At 42.3% G+C, this 17,185-nt stretch overlaps 1 protein-coding gene across 1 annotated transcript in view; it reads left to right on the top strand.

The window, feature by feature from the left end:
• Positions 1 to 13,093, top strand: part of BLTP3B (bridge-like lipid transfer protein family member 3B) — a 93,956-nt gene extending 80,863 nt beyond the window's left edge. Inside the window, exons 19-21 of the mRNA XM_073649894.1 lie at positions 2,331 to 2,439; positions 7,444 to 7,652; positions 12,197 to 13,093. Coding sequence (XP_073505995.1) covers positions 2,331 to 2,439; positions 7,444 to 7,652; positions 12,197 to 12,319 — 441 coding nt within the window. The 3' untranslated portion in view covers positions 12,320 to 13,093. The remainder of the gene's footprint in view (positions 1 to 2,330; positions 2,440 to 7,443; positions 7,653 to 12,196) is intronic.
• Positions 13,094 to 17,185: the final 4,092 nt, after the last annotated feature.

The raw sequence follows: 17,185 nt of genomic DNA, 5'->3' as shown, positions 1-17,185 counted from the left end.
GTAGAAGGTCACTGCTCTTGGCATTGCAGACACCTTCTTAATCCTTCTTCCTTTAAGACCCAAAGTCGACCTTCCTCCTGCTGTTGATTGACACACCCTTGCATGAGAGTTAAAAACCCTCAGGCTTCAGGTGATGCTTCTATGTACAATTGTGCATGCTTGGAGCACTAGCTGTTAGCTGGCTTCTTCTCTGGTGCCCTTGGAGGACAGTTGGCATTACTTCACTGGTGTCTGCTCAAGCTAAGTTCATCCCCTTTGTTTGTCTACCTTGTTGTCTTTAGTTTGTAGGGGAGCCTGACCAATGCTCACCCCTCCCCCTCCTTACCTAGGACCAAGCTCTAGGGATATACAGGGTTTAGGGTCCTGCTTGGCGATAGGTGTGGAACCTATATAAGGACAGTAGGGTAGGCTGGGTGATATTAGATCTGCCTAGGGGTCTCCACTTCCCCTTTCCCTAGTGTTTGGGCTTCCTCCCCCTCTTCCTTTCGTGTTGCACTTAGTCTTTCCCACCTCTTGCGTGACAGTCAATAGGCGTCTACCACTGTCCTTCATCAGACTTTGAGGTTCCTGCAGTGGCTCCAAAGAACTGGGAAGATAAACCTTTGTGCCATGGTCCAAGAGATCTAAGCAGGGTGATATGATTTCAGCTAAGGCTCATTCATACGTTGAGGATTGGACACAAATTTTGGATTCTTCACCAAAAACGGTTTCTAATCCAATGATAATCCACATCCCTTGTATTTGAAAGGAGTTTCTGCAACTTCATTCACATCAAATGATCAACGTTTGTCCATGCCATCTGAAAAAAAAGTACAAGAGTATAAACTGTATGCTACATGCAATGGCGCAATTAGAAGCCCTCTCGGTGCAACAGGGCCCTCAAACTCTCATCGAAGTAATATTGCTGTTCTTCTATGGGCCAAAGACTCCAGGGTCCAGGTGCAACTGCTACCCGTGTGCCCACTGTTGTTATGCCTCTGGCTACATGACTAAACGGATAACTTAGCGGTTCAGAGGGAGAGAAGACCGTGCCCATGAGGTCTTATCTTCTACAAGGGAATGAGGCAGGTGAGGGTTGAAGGAGATCATGTGCCAGTGTGTTAGCAGCAGGGTTGGGCTTTCCTGAAGAGATGGGTTTTCTGGTTTCTTGGGAAGGTGTGCGAAAGTCTGACCAGTTGGGGTAGTCTACAAAGAAAAGTACGGGAGATATCTCAGAGATAGTGTTGTGGAGAGCTAAGTGAGTAGCAGAGATTGAGTGGGGAAATGTAGGAAGCCCGGGATAGAGCTGTATGGAGGCGGCAAATCCTTGTAAGTCAGTAACTGGAACAGGGGAGCGGCAAAAGGGTAATGTGAGGAGGGGTGGTCAGAAGAGTTGGGGTGGATTGGAGGTGTGCTGGGTGGCAGGATGTTGCAGTAGTCTAGGAGGGAGATGATGAGGGATCATGTAGTAATTAAGTGTAGGGTTTCAACTATCTAAGATAGACCTGGTTGGGTGCCCACTTTAAACAATAACTATCTCAAAGCCATTCACCCCAACGATGAGCTAACCATTGAAGATCCTGATGCTGGGACTCTTGGGAAGCGCCAGGGAAGCAGACCACTTACTAATCAGGTCTGCTGAACATTTGAAGAAATATCATGCGGCGTCCATTGACGTCATTGGGTATCTGTGTAATGCCAGGAAGAGCTACTCCTTGCGGCTTTCTTCTCTGGCTAATAGAGAGGTCCATGTTCTTATATAAGCAGATTGACTCCGCAAGGGAACATCTTGGTTTTCTTTCATCCTGAGGATGAAGGATGAGAAATGACTTTACAGCCTCCACCTCATGCAGAAACCCCATTATGGTACATTGCCCAATATCTCTGAAACCCCCGGGATTTCCAGTGCTCCTAGTACTGGCGCCTGCAGAAAACATGAATCACCGCCAATAATGGCTTCTTCTATTCCACTATAAATGTTTATTACATTATAAATTATATATTAAGAGTGGAATAATCCCCAGCTCTGCTACCACCATCCCTTCCCACAGAGTTTCTGTATTAAGCATGAAATGGAGATAAATAGCTAAAATAAAGGAAGAGAATAGCAAGACAACACAAAACTGGATCCCTTCTCATGCATTTGCCGGCGCTGTTCATAGACGGGGACTTGTGCCCTTTGGATCCTTAGTATGTTATATGCAGCGGTGCAATAAATTATAGTGGACAAACCCTATAATGATAACCAGTATACAATTATCTTGCTTTCTAACATGTGACTTACTTTTTTTATTAATTAATTAATTAATTAATTAATTAATTTATTTATTTATTTATTTTTTAACTTTTAGGATGATAGTCCCAGGAACAACAACAGCGACCCAGAGCCGGAGCCAATTGTCCTGAATATTGAAAATCTCTTAGTTGAGAGGTACGATGACGGATCCTTCTGTATTAAAGGTAAGCTCAATGTTAAGTCCTTGATTCATTATTTGCGGTTTTTGTATTTTTTATTTTTTTTTAAGTCGCTTTTGTTTCTTTGTCTTCTTTTATTCGTTGCGGGTTTTTTTGTGCTGAATTCTTAAAAATGGCGCACGCTGTTCAACAAAGATCTTTATTTTAACCTTCTTGACGACTCTTTGGGACACAAAGTTGTAGGTTTTGAAAAATGGGGCAAAAATTGATTTACATATAGAGAATCGCCCCCCAGGGGGTGACTGTGAAAAAGGTTGGGACTTTTTGAAAATTTGCAAATGATGGATGAGCTGAAAATCTGGAAACCCTAAACTCCACCGACAGTGACGACATAAAAATAAAGGGAATATGTTATAAAGTAGACTAAAAAAAAGGCCCTAATGGGAAAAAACTTGAAGATGCAAAAAAAAAAGGTACAAAACACTTAAAACTGAACAATAAACAGGTACACATGCAATAAAAAATTGATGCCGCTATCTATCTCTAAATTAAAGGGAATGTCACCCCCCTGGGACTTTTCAGACCTCTAATATGGGCATTTAGGTGAAGGCAGGGCGCCAGGAAGGCAGAGTGACTCACCGGCGCCTGCGCACAAGTTCCATGCTGCACAGACGGTAGGGATTGCTGCGCCTTCCGTGCAAGGTAAATTGTGCAGGCGCGGGATCCGACCGGGAACTGCACGTCACAGGGCCCTGTGACTTCAAGGGGGGGGGATATGGAAATTAAGTTAATAGGCATAGATTTCTTTGCGGCCCCCCGGACGGTAAGCATGTCAAAACTAATTTAATAAAAAGCTATTTCAACGCAAGCAAACCTCTAATAAGGGGCATACAGGCATGTATAGATTTACATTTCTATCACCCTGCGTCTGAAAAGTCCCAGGGGGTGACTGATTCCCTTCTATTGTGCAGATTATAAAAAATAAATATGCTGTTTAAAATGAAATGAGTGAAGAGATATGAGTTTTACTTTCATAGTATGGCGCCACCTGGTGTTAAAAGTATATAGTACACTGCATGTCCATTTAATGAACTGGATGTTGGTGGTCACACATGTGCAGTCACTCTCTCCACAGCCAGTGATACTCTGTTCACTACAAAGCAGCCAATATATATCCCCTATCCTGGGCCCCATCTTGGTCCCCTATCCTGGGCCCCATCTTGGTCCCCTATCCTGGGCCCCATCTTGGTCCCTTATCCTGGGCCCCATCTTGGTCCCTTATCCTGGGCCCCATCTTGGTCCCTTATCCTGGGCCCCATCTTGGTCCCTTATCCTGGGCCCCATCTTGGTCCCTTATCCTGGGCCCCATCTTGGTCCCTTATCCTGGGCCCCATCCTGATATATATAATATACACTGCTCAAAAAAATAAAGGGAACACTTAAACAACAGAATATAACTCCAAGTAAATCAAACTTCTGTGAAATCAAACTGTCCACTTAGGAAGCAACACTGATTGACAATCAATTTCATATGCTGTTGTGCAAATGGAATAGACAATAGATGGAAATTATTGGCAATTATCAAGACACCCTCAATAAAGGAGTGGTTCTGCAGGTGGGGACCACAGACCACATCTCAGTACCAATGCTTTCTGGCTGATGTTTTGGTCACTTTTGAATGTTTGTTGTGCTTTCACACTCATGGTAGCATGAAACGGACTCTACAACCCACAGAAGTTGCTCAGGTAGTGCAGCTCATCCAGGATGGCACATCAATGCGAGCTGTGGCAAGAAGGTTTGCTGTGTCTGTCAGCGTAGTGTCCAGAGGCTGGAGGCGCTACCAGGAGACAGGCCAGTACACCAGGAGACGTGGAGGGGGCCGTAGGAGGGTAACAACCCAGCAGCAGGACCGCTACCTCCGCCTTTGTGCAAGGAGGAACAGGAGGAGCACTGCCAGAGCCCTGCAAAATGACCTACAGCAGGCCACAAATGTGCATGTGTCTGCACAAACGGTTAGAAACCGACTCCATGAGGGTGGTATGAGGACCCGACGTCCACAGATGGGGGTTGTGCTCACAGCCCAACACCGTGCCGGACGCTTGGCATTTGCCACAGAACACCAGGATTGGCAAAGTCGCCACTGGTGCCCTGTGCTCTTCACAGATGAAAGCAGGTTCACACTGAGCACATGTGACAGACATGACAGAGTCTGGAGATGCTATGGAGAGCGATCTGCTGCCTGCAACGTCCTTCAGCATGACCGGTTTGGCAATGGGTCAGTAATGGTGTGGGGTGGCATTTCTTTGGAGGGCCGCACAACCCTCCATGTGCTCGCCAGAGGTAGCCTGACTGCCATTAGGTACCAAGAAGAGATCCTCAGACCCCTTGTGAGACCATATGCTGGTGCGGTTGGCCCTGGGTTCCTCCTAATGCAGGACAATGCCAGACCTCATGTGGCTGGAGTGTGTCAGCAGTTCCTACAAGATGAAGGCATTGAAGCTATGGACTGGCCCGCCCATTCCCCAGACCTGAATCTGATTGAGCACATCTGGAGCATCTTGTCTCGCTCCATCCACCAACGTCACGTTGCACCACAGACTGTCCAGGAGTTGGCGGATGCTATAGTCCAGGTCTGGGAGGAGATCCCACAGGAGACCATCCGCAACCTCATCAGGAGCATGCCCAGGCGTTGTAGGGAGGTCATACAGGCACGTGGAGGCCACACACAATACTGAGCCTCATTTTGACTTGTTTTAAGGACATTACATCAAAGTTGGATCAGTCTGTAGTGTGTTTTTTCCACTTTAATTTTGGGGGTGACTCCAAATCCAGGCCTCCATTGGTTAATAAATTTGATGTCCATTGATGCTTTTTGTGTGATTTTGTTGTCAGCACATTCAACTTTGTACAGAACAAAGTATTCAATGAGGATATTTCATTCATTCAGATCTAGGATGTGTTATTTGAGTGTTCCCTTTATTTTTTTGAGCAGTGTACAGTGCTGGCCAAAAGTATTGGCACCCCTGCAATTCTGTCAGATAATACTCAGTTTCTTCCTGAAAATGATTGCAATCACAAATTCTTTGGTATTATTATCTTCATTTAATTTGCTTGCAAGGAAAAAACACAAAAGAGAATGAAGCAAAAATCAAATCATTGATCATTTCACACAAAACTCCAAAAATGGGCCAGACAAAAGTATTGGCACCCTCAGCCTAATACTTGGTTGCACAACCTTTAGCCAAAATAACTGTGAACAACCGCTTTCGGTAACCATCAATGAGTTTCTTACAATGCTCTGCTGGAATTGTAGACCATTCTTCTTTGGCAAACTGCTCCAGGTCCCTGATATTTGAAGGGTGCCTTCTCCAAACTGCCATTTTGAGATCTCTCCACAGGTGTTCTGTGGGATTCAGGTCTGGACTCATTGCTGGCCACTTTAGAAGTCTCCAGTGCTTTCTCTGAAACCATTTTATAGTGCTTTTGGAAGTGTGTTTTGGGTCATTGTCCTGCTGGAAGACCCATGACCTCTGAGGGAGACCCAGCTTTCTCACACTGGGCTCTACATTATGCTGCAAAATTTGTTGGTAGTCTTCAGACTTCATAATGCCATGCACACGGTCAAGCAGTCCAGGGCCAGAGGCAGCAAAGCAACCCCAAAACATCAGGGAACCTCCACCATGTTTGACTGTAGGGACCGTGTTCTTTTCTTTGAATGCCTCTTTTTTTTTCCTGTACACTCCATGTTGATGCTTTTTCCCCAAAAAGCTCTACTTTTGTCTCATCTGACCAGAGAACATTCTTCCAAAACGTTTTAGGCTTTCTCAGGTAAGTTTTGGCATACTCCAGCCTGGCTTTTTTATGTCTCTGGGTAAGAAGTGGGGTCATCCTGGGTATCCTACCATACAGTCCCTTTTCATTCAGACGCCGACGGATAGTACGGGTTGACACTGTTGTACCCTCGGACTGCAGGGCAGCTTGAACTTGTTTGGATGTTAGTCGAGGTTCTTTATCCACCATCCGCACAATCTTGCATTGAAATCTCTGGTCAATTTTTCTTTTCCGTCCACATCTAGGGAGGTTAGCCACAGTGCCATGGACTTTACACTTCTTGATGACACTGCGCACGGAAGACACAGGAACATTCAGGTCTTTGGAGATGGACTTGTAGCCTTGAGATTGCTCATGCTTCCTCACAATTTGGTTTCTCAAGTCCTCAGACAGTTCTTTGGTCTTCTTTCTTTTCTCCATGCTCAATGTGGTACACACAAGGACACAGGACAGAGGTTGAGTCAACTTTAATCCATGTTAACTGGCTGCAAGTGTGATTTAGTTATTGCCAACACCTGTTAGGTGCCACAGGTAAGTTACAGGTGCTGTTAATTACACGAATTAGAGAAGCATCACATGATTTTTCAAACAGTGCCAATACTTTTGTCCACCCCCTTTTTTAGGTTTGGTGTGGAATTATATCCAATTTGGCTTTAGGACAATTCTTTTTGTGTTTTTTTTCATTGAAGACAAATTAAATGAAGATAATAATACCAAAGAATTTGTGATTGCAATCATTTTCAGGAAGAAACTGAGTATTATCTGACAGAATTGCAGGGGTGCCAATACTTTTGGCCAGCACTGTATATCCCCCATCCTGGTATATATGTCCCTTATCCTGGGCCCCATCCTGGTATATATATTGCCCATCCTGGTATATGTTCCCCATCCTTCCCCTGTTCTTTGATGTATAGAAAAAAAATAAACCGTTCTACTCCCCTTCCCTCACCTCCGCTCCCCCGCTGCGCGGCGTCCTCAGACGCACATTCAGTTGAAGTATTTGCTGGCGTCGTCGGGCTCCTGGTCTCAGTCGCGTTGGCGACCTCTGTAATGGCGGTAGTTATGCCCCTGCTTTTTGGCCTGCTTGTCAAGAAAGGAGAGGAGCCTTTCGCTTATGTCAGATTCACTTTCTTTACAGATAATCTCTTTATGAAGGTGTTGCTATCATTTTGTTTATTAAGACCTTTATAACATACACTTTTTTTCCCCCTTTTAAAGGTAATCCTGATTCGCCCACTGACACCAGCACCTATCACAAAGAGTTAACTGAGATCCCTTCAGTAAACACTGACAGTACTACCAGTCTACAGCACAGAAGTAACGCTACTAAAAGCACACAGACACTTTGTGACAGTCCCGCGCCCCCACAACAGCTGGATGTAAAAAGGAGCCACAATCAGAAGATGCCAGCGATTAGTATGGAGCAGGTACCTTGTCCCTTTACATTGCTGCAAGTGTTGAGCTCTGATGTGTTAATCATAGTCTTAGACTTTGACCTTGGAATCACCTCTGAACGAGGCGCTGATTATCCAGCTTCTTTGTAATATAAAATTCTCAGTTGGATGGGGTTCAGTCTGTCTTAATGAAGAGATTACAGGCTGCATAGAATATTTGCTTTTCTTTACACACTTATTTTTAGAATTCCATTTTGACTGCCTGACTCGACCACTAGGGGGAGCTAATTGAGTACAGATTTATAAAGCTTCCATTGAAGTCCAGGTACAGAGAAGAAGTTATGGCACTCACCAAATGATAAAGTTTCTTTATTTTATTAAATCCAGGGATAAAAGTAAACAGCACTTCATCCTAAGGCCGTTTCGCCTCTCAGACGCTTTCTCAAGGGTGAGATGAGTCTTGAGAAAGCATCTGAAAGGCGAAATGGCAGAAATCTGAAGTGCTGTTTGTCCTCATTGCTTTTGTTTCTTCTCTTTACCTGGATTATTGCAGATTGCTTCATTTTGGTTATAGAGCTCTACCATGGAATTCAGAAGTTATTGTCGTTTTATTCATGAATAGCGGCTGACACCCGTCCATAGTGCTGACCATCTTTCTTTCTCTATCTTGAAACTTCCTTCAAAGTCAATACTAACTGTTATTCAGTTTATTTTTTTGCTTATTTAATATACTATTCACAGTTCACATTAAATAACCTGTTAGTTATTACAATTGATTGTATTCTAGACAAAATGATTGTATATATTGTATATATTATTTTTATCTTATATGATATAAAAGGGATTGTTTAAATTATCTTTCCCATAAAGGCTCTAATTTTGCCCTTTTTGAAAATTAAGTCTACATAAAAATTTACGTAAATGAAAAATATTGCACTGTTGGGGAGATAGAAGCTTACTTTAATGGCTTCTGCTTGTGCTCAGCTTCTCATGGACTTCTATGGGCTTCATTGACTTGAATTAAACCCACAGAAGTCTATGACGAGTCGTGTAAGTGCTGATGTCGGCTGAGCGCTGCTTAGAAAGGAATAGGGGACCCATATTGCGCAGTCTAGACCAAAAACTGAACCGCCTCCTGCTTGTAAAAGTGCAAACGGCACAATAAATATATTTTTTTATTGAAATAAATAGATTTACTTTTTAGGTGATGGGAGAACCATTTACCGATTATTATATTTTTTGATTTATGTTTTTATTGGAGTTTTGTACTCCATTTTTAAGCTTATATTATCGTTTTTTAGTCACGGTAATAAGTGTTTTTTTTTTTTTGTTTTTTTTTTTAATATATTATCCTTTTTGTCATTATGACAAAGACTATTGTGACTTCCATTTATCTGAATGGAGCTGCAAAATCGATGCCAATCAGCCTTATTGCAGAATTTTCTGTACCTGAAAATCTGCTCCATACATCTGATGATTGCGAATATACTCTGTGTGCCCTGACTGTGGCGGTCAGTGGGCTATATAGCTGGCATTATAGATTCCTCTAATCCTAGATCTAAGCTGTTACTCGATTTACAGCAGTCATTAAAGGAAATGTGTCAGTTTTTTTTTTCTGAGAGCAGCATGATGTTGGCGCAGACAGCCTGATTCCAGCGATGTATCATTTACTAGGCTGTGTTTTATTAGCAGGAGATTATCACTACAGGACTAGGCGTCTCGTCCTTCCTAGTCCAACCACTCCCCCAGCACTGATTGGATGCTGTCAATATGCAGTGTAAACAGAAAGCGGCCAATCGGTGCTGTGGGCGGAGTTATAAACAGCTCAGCATTCCGAGATCTGCTGCAGAGAAAACTCTGATTGTATCACCACTGCTGAACCCAGTAAACTAAGTGACATGTCGCTGGAATCAGGGTCTCAGCCTCTACATTATGCTGCTGCCAGATTACATAGCAAAAACTTGCTGACAGATTGCCTTTAAGGAAAACCAAGGCCAAATGATTCAGAGTCTGGCTGTGCAAATACAGCCAGGTGTGTTTTACACTGGTCAGCCACAGTTTCAGACTATCTCGGATAACTAGTCCGATGTGGTCCCTTGCTACACCTCACTCCCCAGCTCCGGTTGACTTACGACCGGTTTCTATGTGTGTGATCTGTCAGTTTAGGGGAGCGCGATGGTGAGAAACTGGCTGGGGACCGCATTGAACTAGCGAGTTGTGCCGGTGACACCCCTGCCGAAATGCGCGCTCATGTCCTGTTCATTAGAATAGGATACTTGCATATCTGCCTGTATATGGGCAACTGTGTGGGGTCGTAAAGTCATCCGCACCCATCCCTTCTGATGCAAAAGTGAACAGCAACATTTGGTCACAAATAATCCCTTTAAGGGAAGGAGAGCTGGAATATTTTTTAAAATGTTTGTGCATTTTTCTTTATTGTGTTTTTTTTTAGGTTACTTCATTCCCTTTACATCCGCATTTGGCTTTACAATTTATTTTAGATATTTCCGTTGTATCTTAGTTCCATTTTTTTTTTCCTTGGTTCAAATAAATTGACTTTGCTTTAGGGAAATATATGATAAAAGAGACTAATAGAATTCCGAATAATCGTAGATCATACAAAAGTTAAAGGCAAAAAAAAATAAAAATGATGATTTCCATAAAAGAAAAAATATCGCTTGTCTGCTCCGGGAACTCTTGTGTCCAAATTAATTATCACTTAATCACTTATGTCTTTGAAGTGCGCAGTGTAATCAGAAGATCTGATTTGGGGCCCTGTCCACTTCTTATGTCTCGGATGAGATTGACGAGCACTTTGGCGAATTTTAGATTAATAAGCAGTTTCTTGCTGAAATATTTATTGGGCTTTTGTGAAAGGCGGCTGTTACCTTAAAGTAAAAGCTCTTAGGAAGTATCACGCGGAGCTGGAAATGTCAAAATTCTGGTTCATTTTCACATTTTATATCTTTTCAGATGCAATCAGCATTGTCCGTTTTTGTCCTGGTCATTAATTTAGCCAATATTGGTACATACCCTTTAAGTTTTCTCTTACAGTCCCTTTGAGAATGAATGGAGAGGAGGAGTGCATGCCTTGGCCTCCTCTCCATTCAGATGGGCTCAGTCTCCGAATCTGTGAGGGTCCCAAAAGTCTGATCCCCCTGCAATCAGGACATTATCCCCTGTCCAATGGATAGGAAGTTAATTCTCTCCTTGGCACATACCCTCCAAAGGATATCTGTTTCGCCCCCATCCTGGCATATTGTCCCCCATCCTGGCATATTGTCCCCCATCCTGGCATGATGTCCCCCATCCTGGCATGATGTCGCCCCCCCCCCCCCATCTTGGCATGATGTCGCCCCCCCCCCCCATCCTGGCATGATGTACGTGCCCCCCCTTCCTGGCATGATGTCCCCCCAATCTTGGCATATTGTCCCCCATCCTGGCATGATGTCCCTCCCATCCCGGCATGACGTCCCCCCAATCTCGGCATAACGTCCCTCATCCTGGTTCGGTTCTTTTCCAGCACATTTTTAAAAGAAACAGCCGATTCTACTCGCCTTCATCCGCTCCCATGCAACATATCCTCCTCTTTTGTAGCCAACTCATTACAGTTATCAAAGATGTGTCACGTTACGAGTCATGCCCCCGTGTGAACATTACATGACATTACGAGACCTCTTACCGGTCCATCAATGCCTTCTACTCTCTGCATTAACAGAATAACAGCTCCTTAAATGGTACCTGAATTCAGTTGAACTTGCCAGGCAGAGCTGGCATGGGGATTTTTTTTTTTTCCCCTGCTGCCCTCCTTGCTTCGCTAAAACACTCTCTTGTGTTTTTAGGTGTTGGTGTCCAAAGATTTTACCCCCTAAAAAAACAAGCACATACTGTAAGGGCTTGTTCACACACTGCGTTTTTTGCTGCATTTTTCCAGGGTAAAAAAAATACATTGCATTATTTTACTCGGTGTTTTTCCTGCCAACACTTTTTTTTTTCTGCACCAAAAACAAGACGTGTTCACATAAACCTTCCACCCCACACACAAACTCTACCTAAAGATTTCACTCTAAAGTATTTTTTTGTTTGGGTGCAATCTTTAGGTATAGTTTTGTGGGGGTGTTGAACAATTTTTGTGTTTTTGAGTGCAATTTTTGAGTAAAGTTGTTTTTTTTTTTTTTTTTGGGAGGGTCTGGGAAGGTGTTGAGCGCTAACCTCCAATAGGTTGGCAAAGTGGAGATTGTCTCGATGTGTGCGGGCTTCGCTCACGGAAAGGATGAGATCCGGAGAGCATAAGCAATGATATTTAGTCATACCAACGCGTTTCGCTACCTTTCTCAAGGTAAAAAAAAAATCAAGTGACCTGTACCTCTGATAGATGACATAATTACTTTCTTTTAGGCAGAACTAATTTTCATACTATTTTTGGATGTAATTTTTGTTTCTCTTGGTGCAATTTTAGGTGATTTTTCTTTTTTTTTGCGGAAGTTTAATGCTCGGGTGCCCCTTATATATATTTATATTTTTTTTAACCAATTGTAGAGTCGGTAATTTTTTTTTTTCTTTTCTTGTTTCTGCAGCTTCTTGACGAAAATGAATGTCTAAAGAGAGAACTGGCCAAAACCAAGATGGCTCTCGCCGAGGCCCACATGGAAAGGGACAGCTTGCTTCATCAAATAAAGAGGCTTACGTTGAGCAAATAGGGTCGGCTCTTGGATTTTGTACTGGCCTATAACCCGTTGGCTACGTTTGGTAGCATTTCAGACTGCGGTTCGATTATCTCCATTGGAAAATCCACTACAAATAAAGAAAAGAAAAAAAATCACCAGGACAATTATTTTTCATTGGAGGAGATGAAATCAAAGAATAAAAACTCAGTGTTCTACATAATCATCTTTACGATGCAATCAGACAGCTTCATTGTCTTAAAGGGGTTGTCCAGGATTTAAAAAAAAAAAAAATGTTTTCTAGCAAAAAGTTCATGAGCTGTGTTTGCTCAGTCTCGTTAACTTGTTGCAGTTCTAGGGCGCAACCAGCGTACAATAGTGGCGCTGTTTCCTTGGGGAAAAAATTGGGCCAAAGTTCTCAAAATTGTCTAAAAGAACAACGATCTGTTTTCCATGGAACCAAATCACAGTGCAGCTTATATTTTACCAGAGTGGTTTGCAAAAAGGAAAAACTGAGCTCTGATTGGTTGATATGGGTATTGAGGACAATATTTTATTTTTTTTTTAAATCCCGGACGAGTCCCCAATAACTGATTCTATTAAAGTTTAAAAGTCGAAGCTCTGATATTTTTCAAAGTATTAAAAAAAAAAAAAAAAAAAGTTTTGAAAAATTGAATTATTTATGAAAAGTGTAACATCAAGTAACGTTAATTATCTTTAGGACCGAATTGGTTTTAATATTGTTTAAACAAATTATTTTTTAATTTTTATTTGCACTATCAATAAATAATTTGATGCAGTTGCATTCAATTGTTTGTGGTGGGTGTTTTTTATTTTACTACATGGTATATTTTAAAGAGAATCTGTCACCAGGTTTTTGCCACCTAATCTGAGAGCAGCATAATGTAGAAGCAGAGACCCTGATTCCGGCAGTGTGTCACTTACTGGGCTGCTGGCTGTAGTTTTGATAAAATCAGTTTTATCAGCAGGAGATGATCACTACATGACTAGTAAACCTGCTGCCATTTAGTCCTCCATATTCATTAGCTCTGTATAACCCCAAAACTGATTGGCAGCTTTCTGCCTATGCACAGTGTAAACATAAAACTATCAATCAGTGGTGTGGGCGGGGTTATACAGAAATCCGCATTCAGAGAACTGCTAGATATGCAGCTGAGAAAACTGTGATTTTATCAAAACTGCAGAAAGTGATATATCGCTGGAATCGGGGTCTCTGCCCCTACCTCATGGTGCTCTCAGATGAGGTATCAAAAACCCCACTTTTAAAGGAGAAATTCTATTCTATTTAGGGATGTTTAGCATTAGAAAACATGACTGCTTTTATAATTGAGATATATAATATCCCGAAAGAAAAATAAATATATATTTATTGCAGCCATTTGGTAAATTCTAAAAAGTCCATTTTTTGTTCTCATGAAAGTACACTCTGCACCCCATCTGGACTGAAAAAAAAAACAGAAATGTAGAAATTTTTGCAAATTTGTTAAAAATAAAAACTGAAATATTACATGGTCATAAGTATTCAGACCCTTCGCTCAGTATTGAGTAGAAGCCCCCTTTTGAGCTAGTACAGCCATGAGTCTTCTTGGGAATGATGCAACAAGTTTTTCACACCTGGATTTGGGGATCCTCTGCCATTCTTCCTTGCAGATCCTCTCCAGTTCCGTCAGGTTGGATGGTGAACGTTGGTGGACAGCCACTTTCAGGTCTCTCCAGAGATGCTCAATTGGGTTTAGGTCAGGGCTCTGGCTGGGCCAGTCAAGAATGGTCACAGAGTTGTTCTGAAGCCACTCCTTTGTTATTTTAGCTGTGTGCTTAGGGTCATTGTCTGGTTGGAAGGTGAACCTTAGGCCAAGTCTGAGGTCCAGGGCACTCTGGAAGAGGTTTTCATCCAGGATATCTCTGTACTTGGCCACATTCATGTTTCCTTCAATTGCAACCAGTCGTCCTGTCCCTGCAGCTAAAAAACACCCCCATAGCATGATGCTGCCACCACCATGTTTCACTGTTGGGATTGTATTGGGCAGGTGATGAGCAGTGCCTGGTTTTCTCCACACATACCGCTTAGAATTATCACCAAAAAGTTATATCTTCGTCTCACCAGACCAGAGAATCTTATTTCTCATAGTCTGGGAGTCCTTCATGTGTTTTTGAGCAAACTCTATGCAGGCTTTCATATGTCTTGCACTGAGGAGAGGCTTCCGTCGGGCCACTCTGCCATAAAGGCCCGACTGGTGGAGGGCTGCAGTGAGAGTTGACTATGTGGAACTTTCTCCCATCTCCCTACTGCATCTCTAGAGCTCAGCCACAGTGATCTTGGGGTTAATCTTTACCTCTGTCACTAAGGCTCTTCTCCCACGATTGCTCAGTTTGGCTGGACAGCCAGGTCTAGGAAGACTTCTGGTGGTCCCAAACTTCTTCCATTTAAGGATTATGGAGGCCACTGTGCTCTTAGGAACCTTGAGTAATGCAGAAATTCTTTTGCAACCTAGGCCAGATCTGTGTCTTGCCACAATTCTGTCTCTGAGCTCCTTGGGCAGCTCATTTGAGCTCATGATTCTCCTTTGAGCTCATGATTCTCATTTGGTCTGACATTCACTGTGAGCATACAGTTAGGTCCATATATATTTGGACAGAGACAACATTTTTCTAATTTTGGTTCTAGACATTGCCACAATGAATTTTAAACCAAACAATTCAGATGCAGTTGAAGTTCAGACTTTCAGCTTTCATTTGTGGGTATCCACATTAAAATTGGATGAAGGGTTTAGGACTTTCAGCTCCTTAACATGTGCCACCCTGTTTTTAAGGGACCAAAAGTAATTGGACATATTAAATAATTGTAAATAAAATGTTAATTTCTAGTACTTGGTTGAAAACCCTTTGTTGGCAATGACTGCCTGAAGTCTCTAACTCATGAACATCACCAGACGCTGTGTTTCCTCCTTTTTGATGCTCTGCCTGGCCTTCACTGCGGTGGTTTTCAGTTGCTGTTTGTTTGTGGGCCTTTCTGTCTGAAGTTTAGTCTTTAACAAGTGAAATGCATGCTCAATTGGGTTCAGATCAGGTGACTGGCTTGGCCATTCAAGAATATTCCACTTTTTTGCTTTAATAAACTCCTGGGTTGCTTTGGCTTTATGTTTTGGGTCATTGTCCATCTGTAGTATGAAACGACGACCAATCAGTTTGGCTGCATTTGGCTGGATCTGAGCACACAGTATGGCTCTGAATACATCAGAATTCATTCGGCTGCTTCTGTCCTGTGTCACATCATCAATAAACACTAGTGACCCAGTGCCACTGGCAGCCATGCATGCCCAAGCCATCACACTGCCTCCGCCGTGTTTTACAGATGATGTGGTATGCTTTGGGTCATGAGCTGTACCCCGACTTCGCGATACTTTTTCTCTTTCCATCATTCTGGTAGAGGTTGATCTTAGTTTCATCTGTCCAAAGAATGTTCTTCCAGAACTGTGCTGGCTTTTTTAGATGTTTTTTAGCAAAGTCCAGTCTAGCCTTTTTCTTCTTGATGCTTATGAGTGGCTTGCACCGTGCAGTGAATCCTCTGTATTTACTTTCATGCAGTCTTCTCTTTATGGTAGATTTGGATATTGATATGCCTACCTCCTGGAGAGTGTTGTTCACTTGGTTGGCTGTTGTGAAGGGGTTTCTCTTCACCATGGAGATTATTCTGCGATCATCCACCACTGTTGTCTTCCGTGGGCACCCAGGTCTTTTTGCATTGATGAGTTCACCAGTGCTTTCTTTCTCAGGATGTACCAAACTGTAGATTTTGCCAATCCTAATATTGTTGCAATTTCTCAGATGTTTTTTTTTCTGTTTTTGCAGCTTAAGGATGGCTTGTTTCACCTGCATGGAGAGCTCCTTTGACCGCATGTTTACTTCACAGCAAAACCTTCCAAATGCAAGCACCACACCTCAGATCAACTCCAGGACTTTTATCTGCTTAATTGAGAATGACATAACGAAGGGATTGCCCACACCTGTCCATGAAATAGCCTTGGAGTCAATTGTCCAATTACTTTTGGTCCCTTTAAAAATAGGGTGTCACATGTTAAGGAGCTGAAACTCCTAAACCCTTCATCCAATTTTAATGTGGATACCCTCAAATGAAAGCTGAAAGTCTGAACTTCAACTGCATCTGAATTGTTTGGTTTAAAATTCATTGTGGTAATGTCTAGAACCAAAATTAGAAAAATGTTGTCTCTGTCCAAATATATATGGACCTAACTGTATATATACTTCATTCACTCAGATCTAGGATGTGTTATTTGAGTGTTCCCTTTATTTTTTTGAGCAGTGTATGTATGTATAGGGGTGTGTATATATATATATATATATATATATATATATATATATATATATATATATATATATATATATATATATATATATATATATATAATTAGTAGTACAGACCAAAAGTTTGGACACACCTCATTTAAAGAATTTTCTGTATTTTCATGACTATGAAAATTGTACATTCACACTGAAGGCATCAAAACTATGAATTAACACATGTGGAATTATATACTTAACAAAAAAGTGTGAAACAACTGAAAATATGTCTTATATTCTAGGTTGTTCAAAGTAGCCACCTTTTGCTTTGATGACTGCTTTGCACACTCTTGGCATTTTCTTGATGAGCTTCAAGAGGTAGTCACCGGAAATGGTCTTCCAACAATCTTGAAGGAGTTCCCAGAGATGCTTAGCTCTTGTTGGCCCTTTTGCCTTCACTCTGCGGTCCAGCTCACCCCAAACCATCTCGATTGGGTTCAGATCTGGTGACTGTGGAGGCCAGGTCATCTGGCGTAGCACCCCATCACTCTCCTTCTTGGTCAAATAGCCCTTACACAGCCT

This window comes from Phyllobates terribilis, unplaced genomic scaffold (genome assembly GCF_046119375.1).
Source record: "Phyllobates terribilis strain yellow unplaced genomic scaffold, ASM4611937v1 Scaffold_10__3_contigs__length_209671492, whole genome shotgun sequence".
Lineage (NCBI taxonomy): Eukaryota > Metazoa > Chordata > Amphibia > Anura > Dendrobatidae > Phyllobates > Phyllobates terribilis.
Note: the sequence above shows the minus strand (reverse complement) of the source record. Positions and strands in the feature narration are given on the sequence as shown.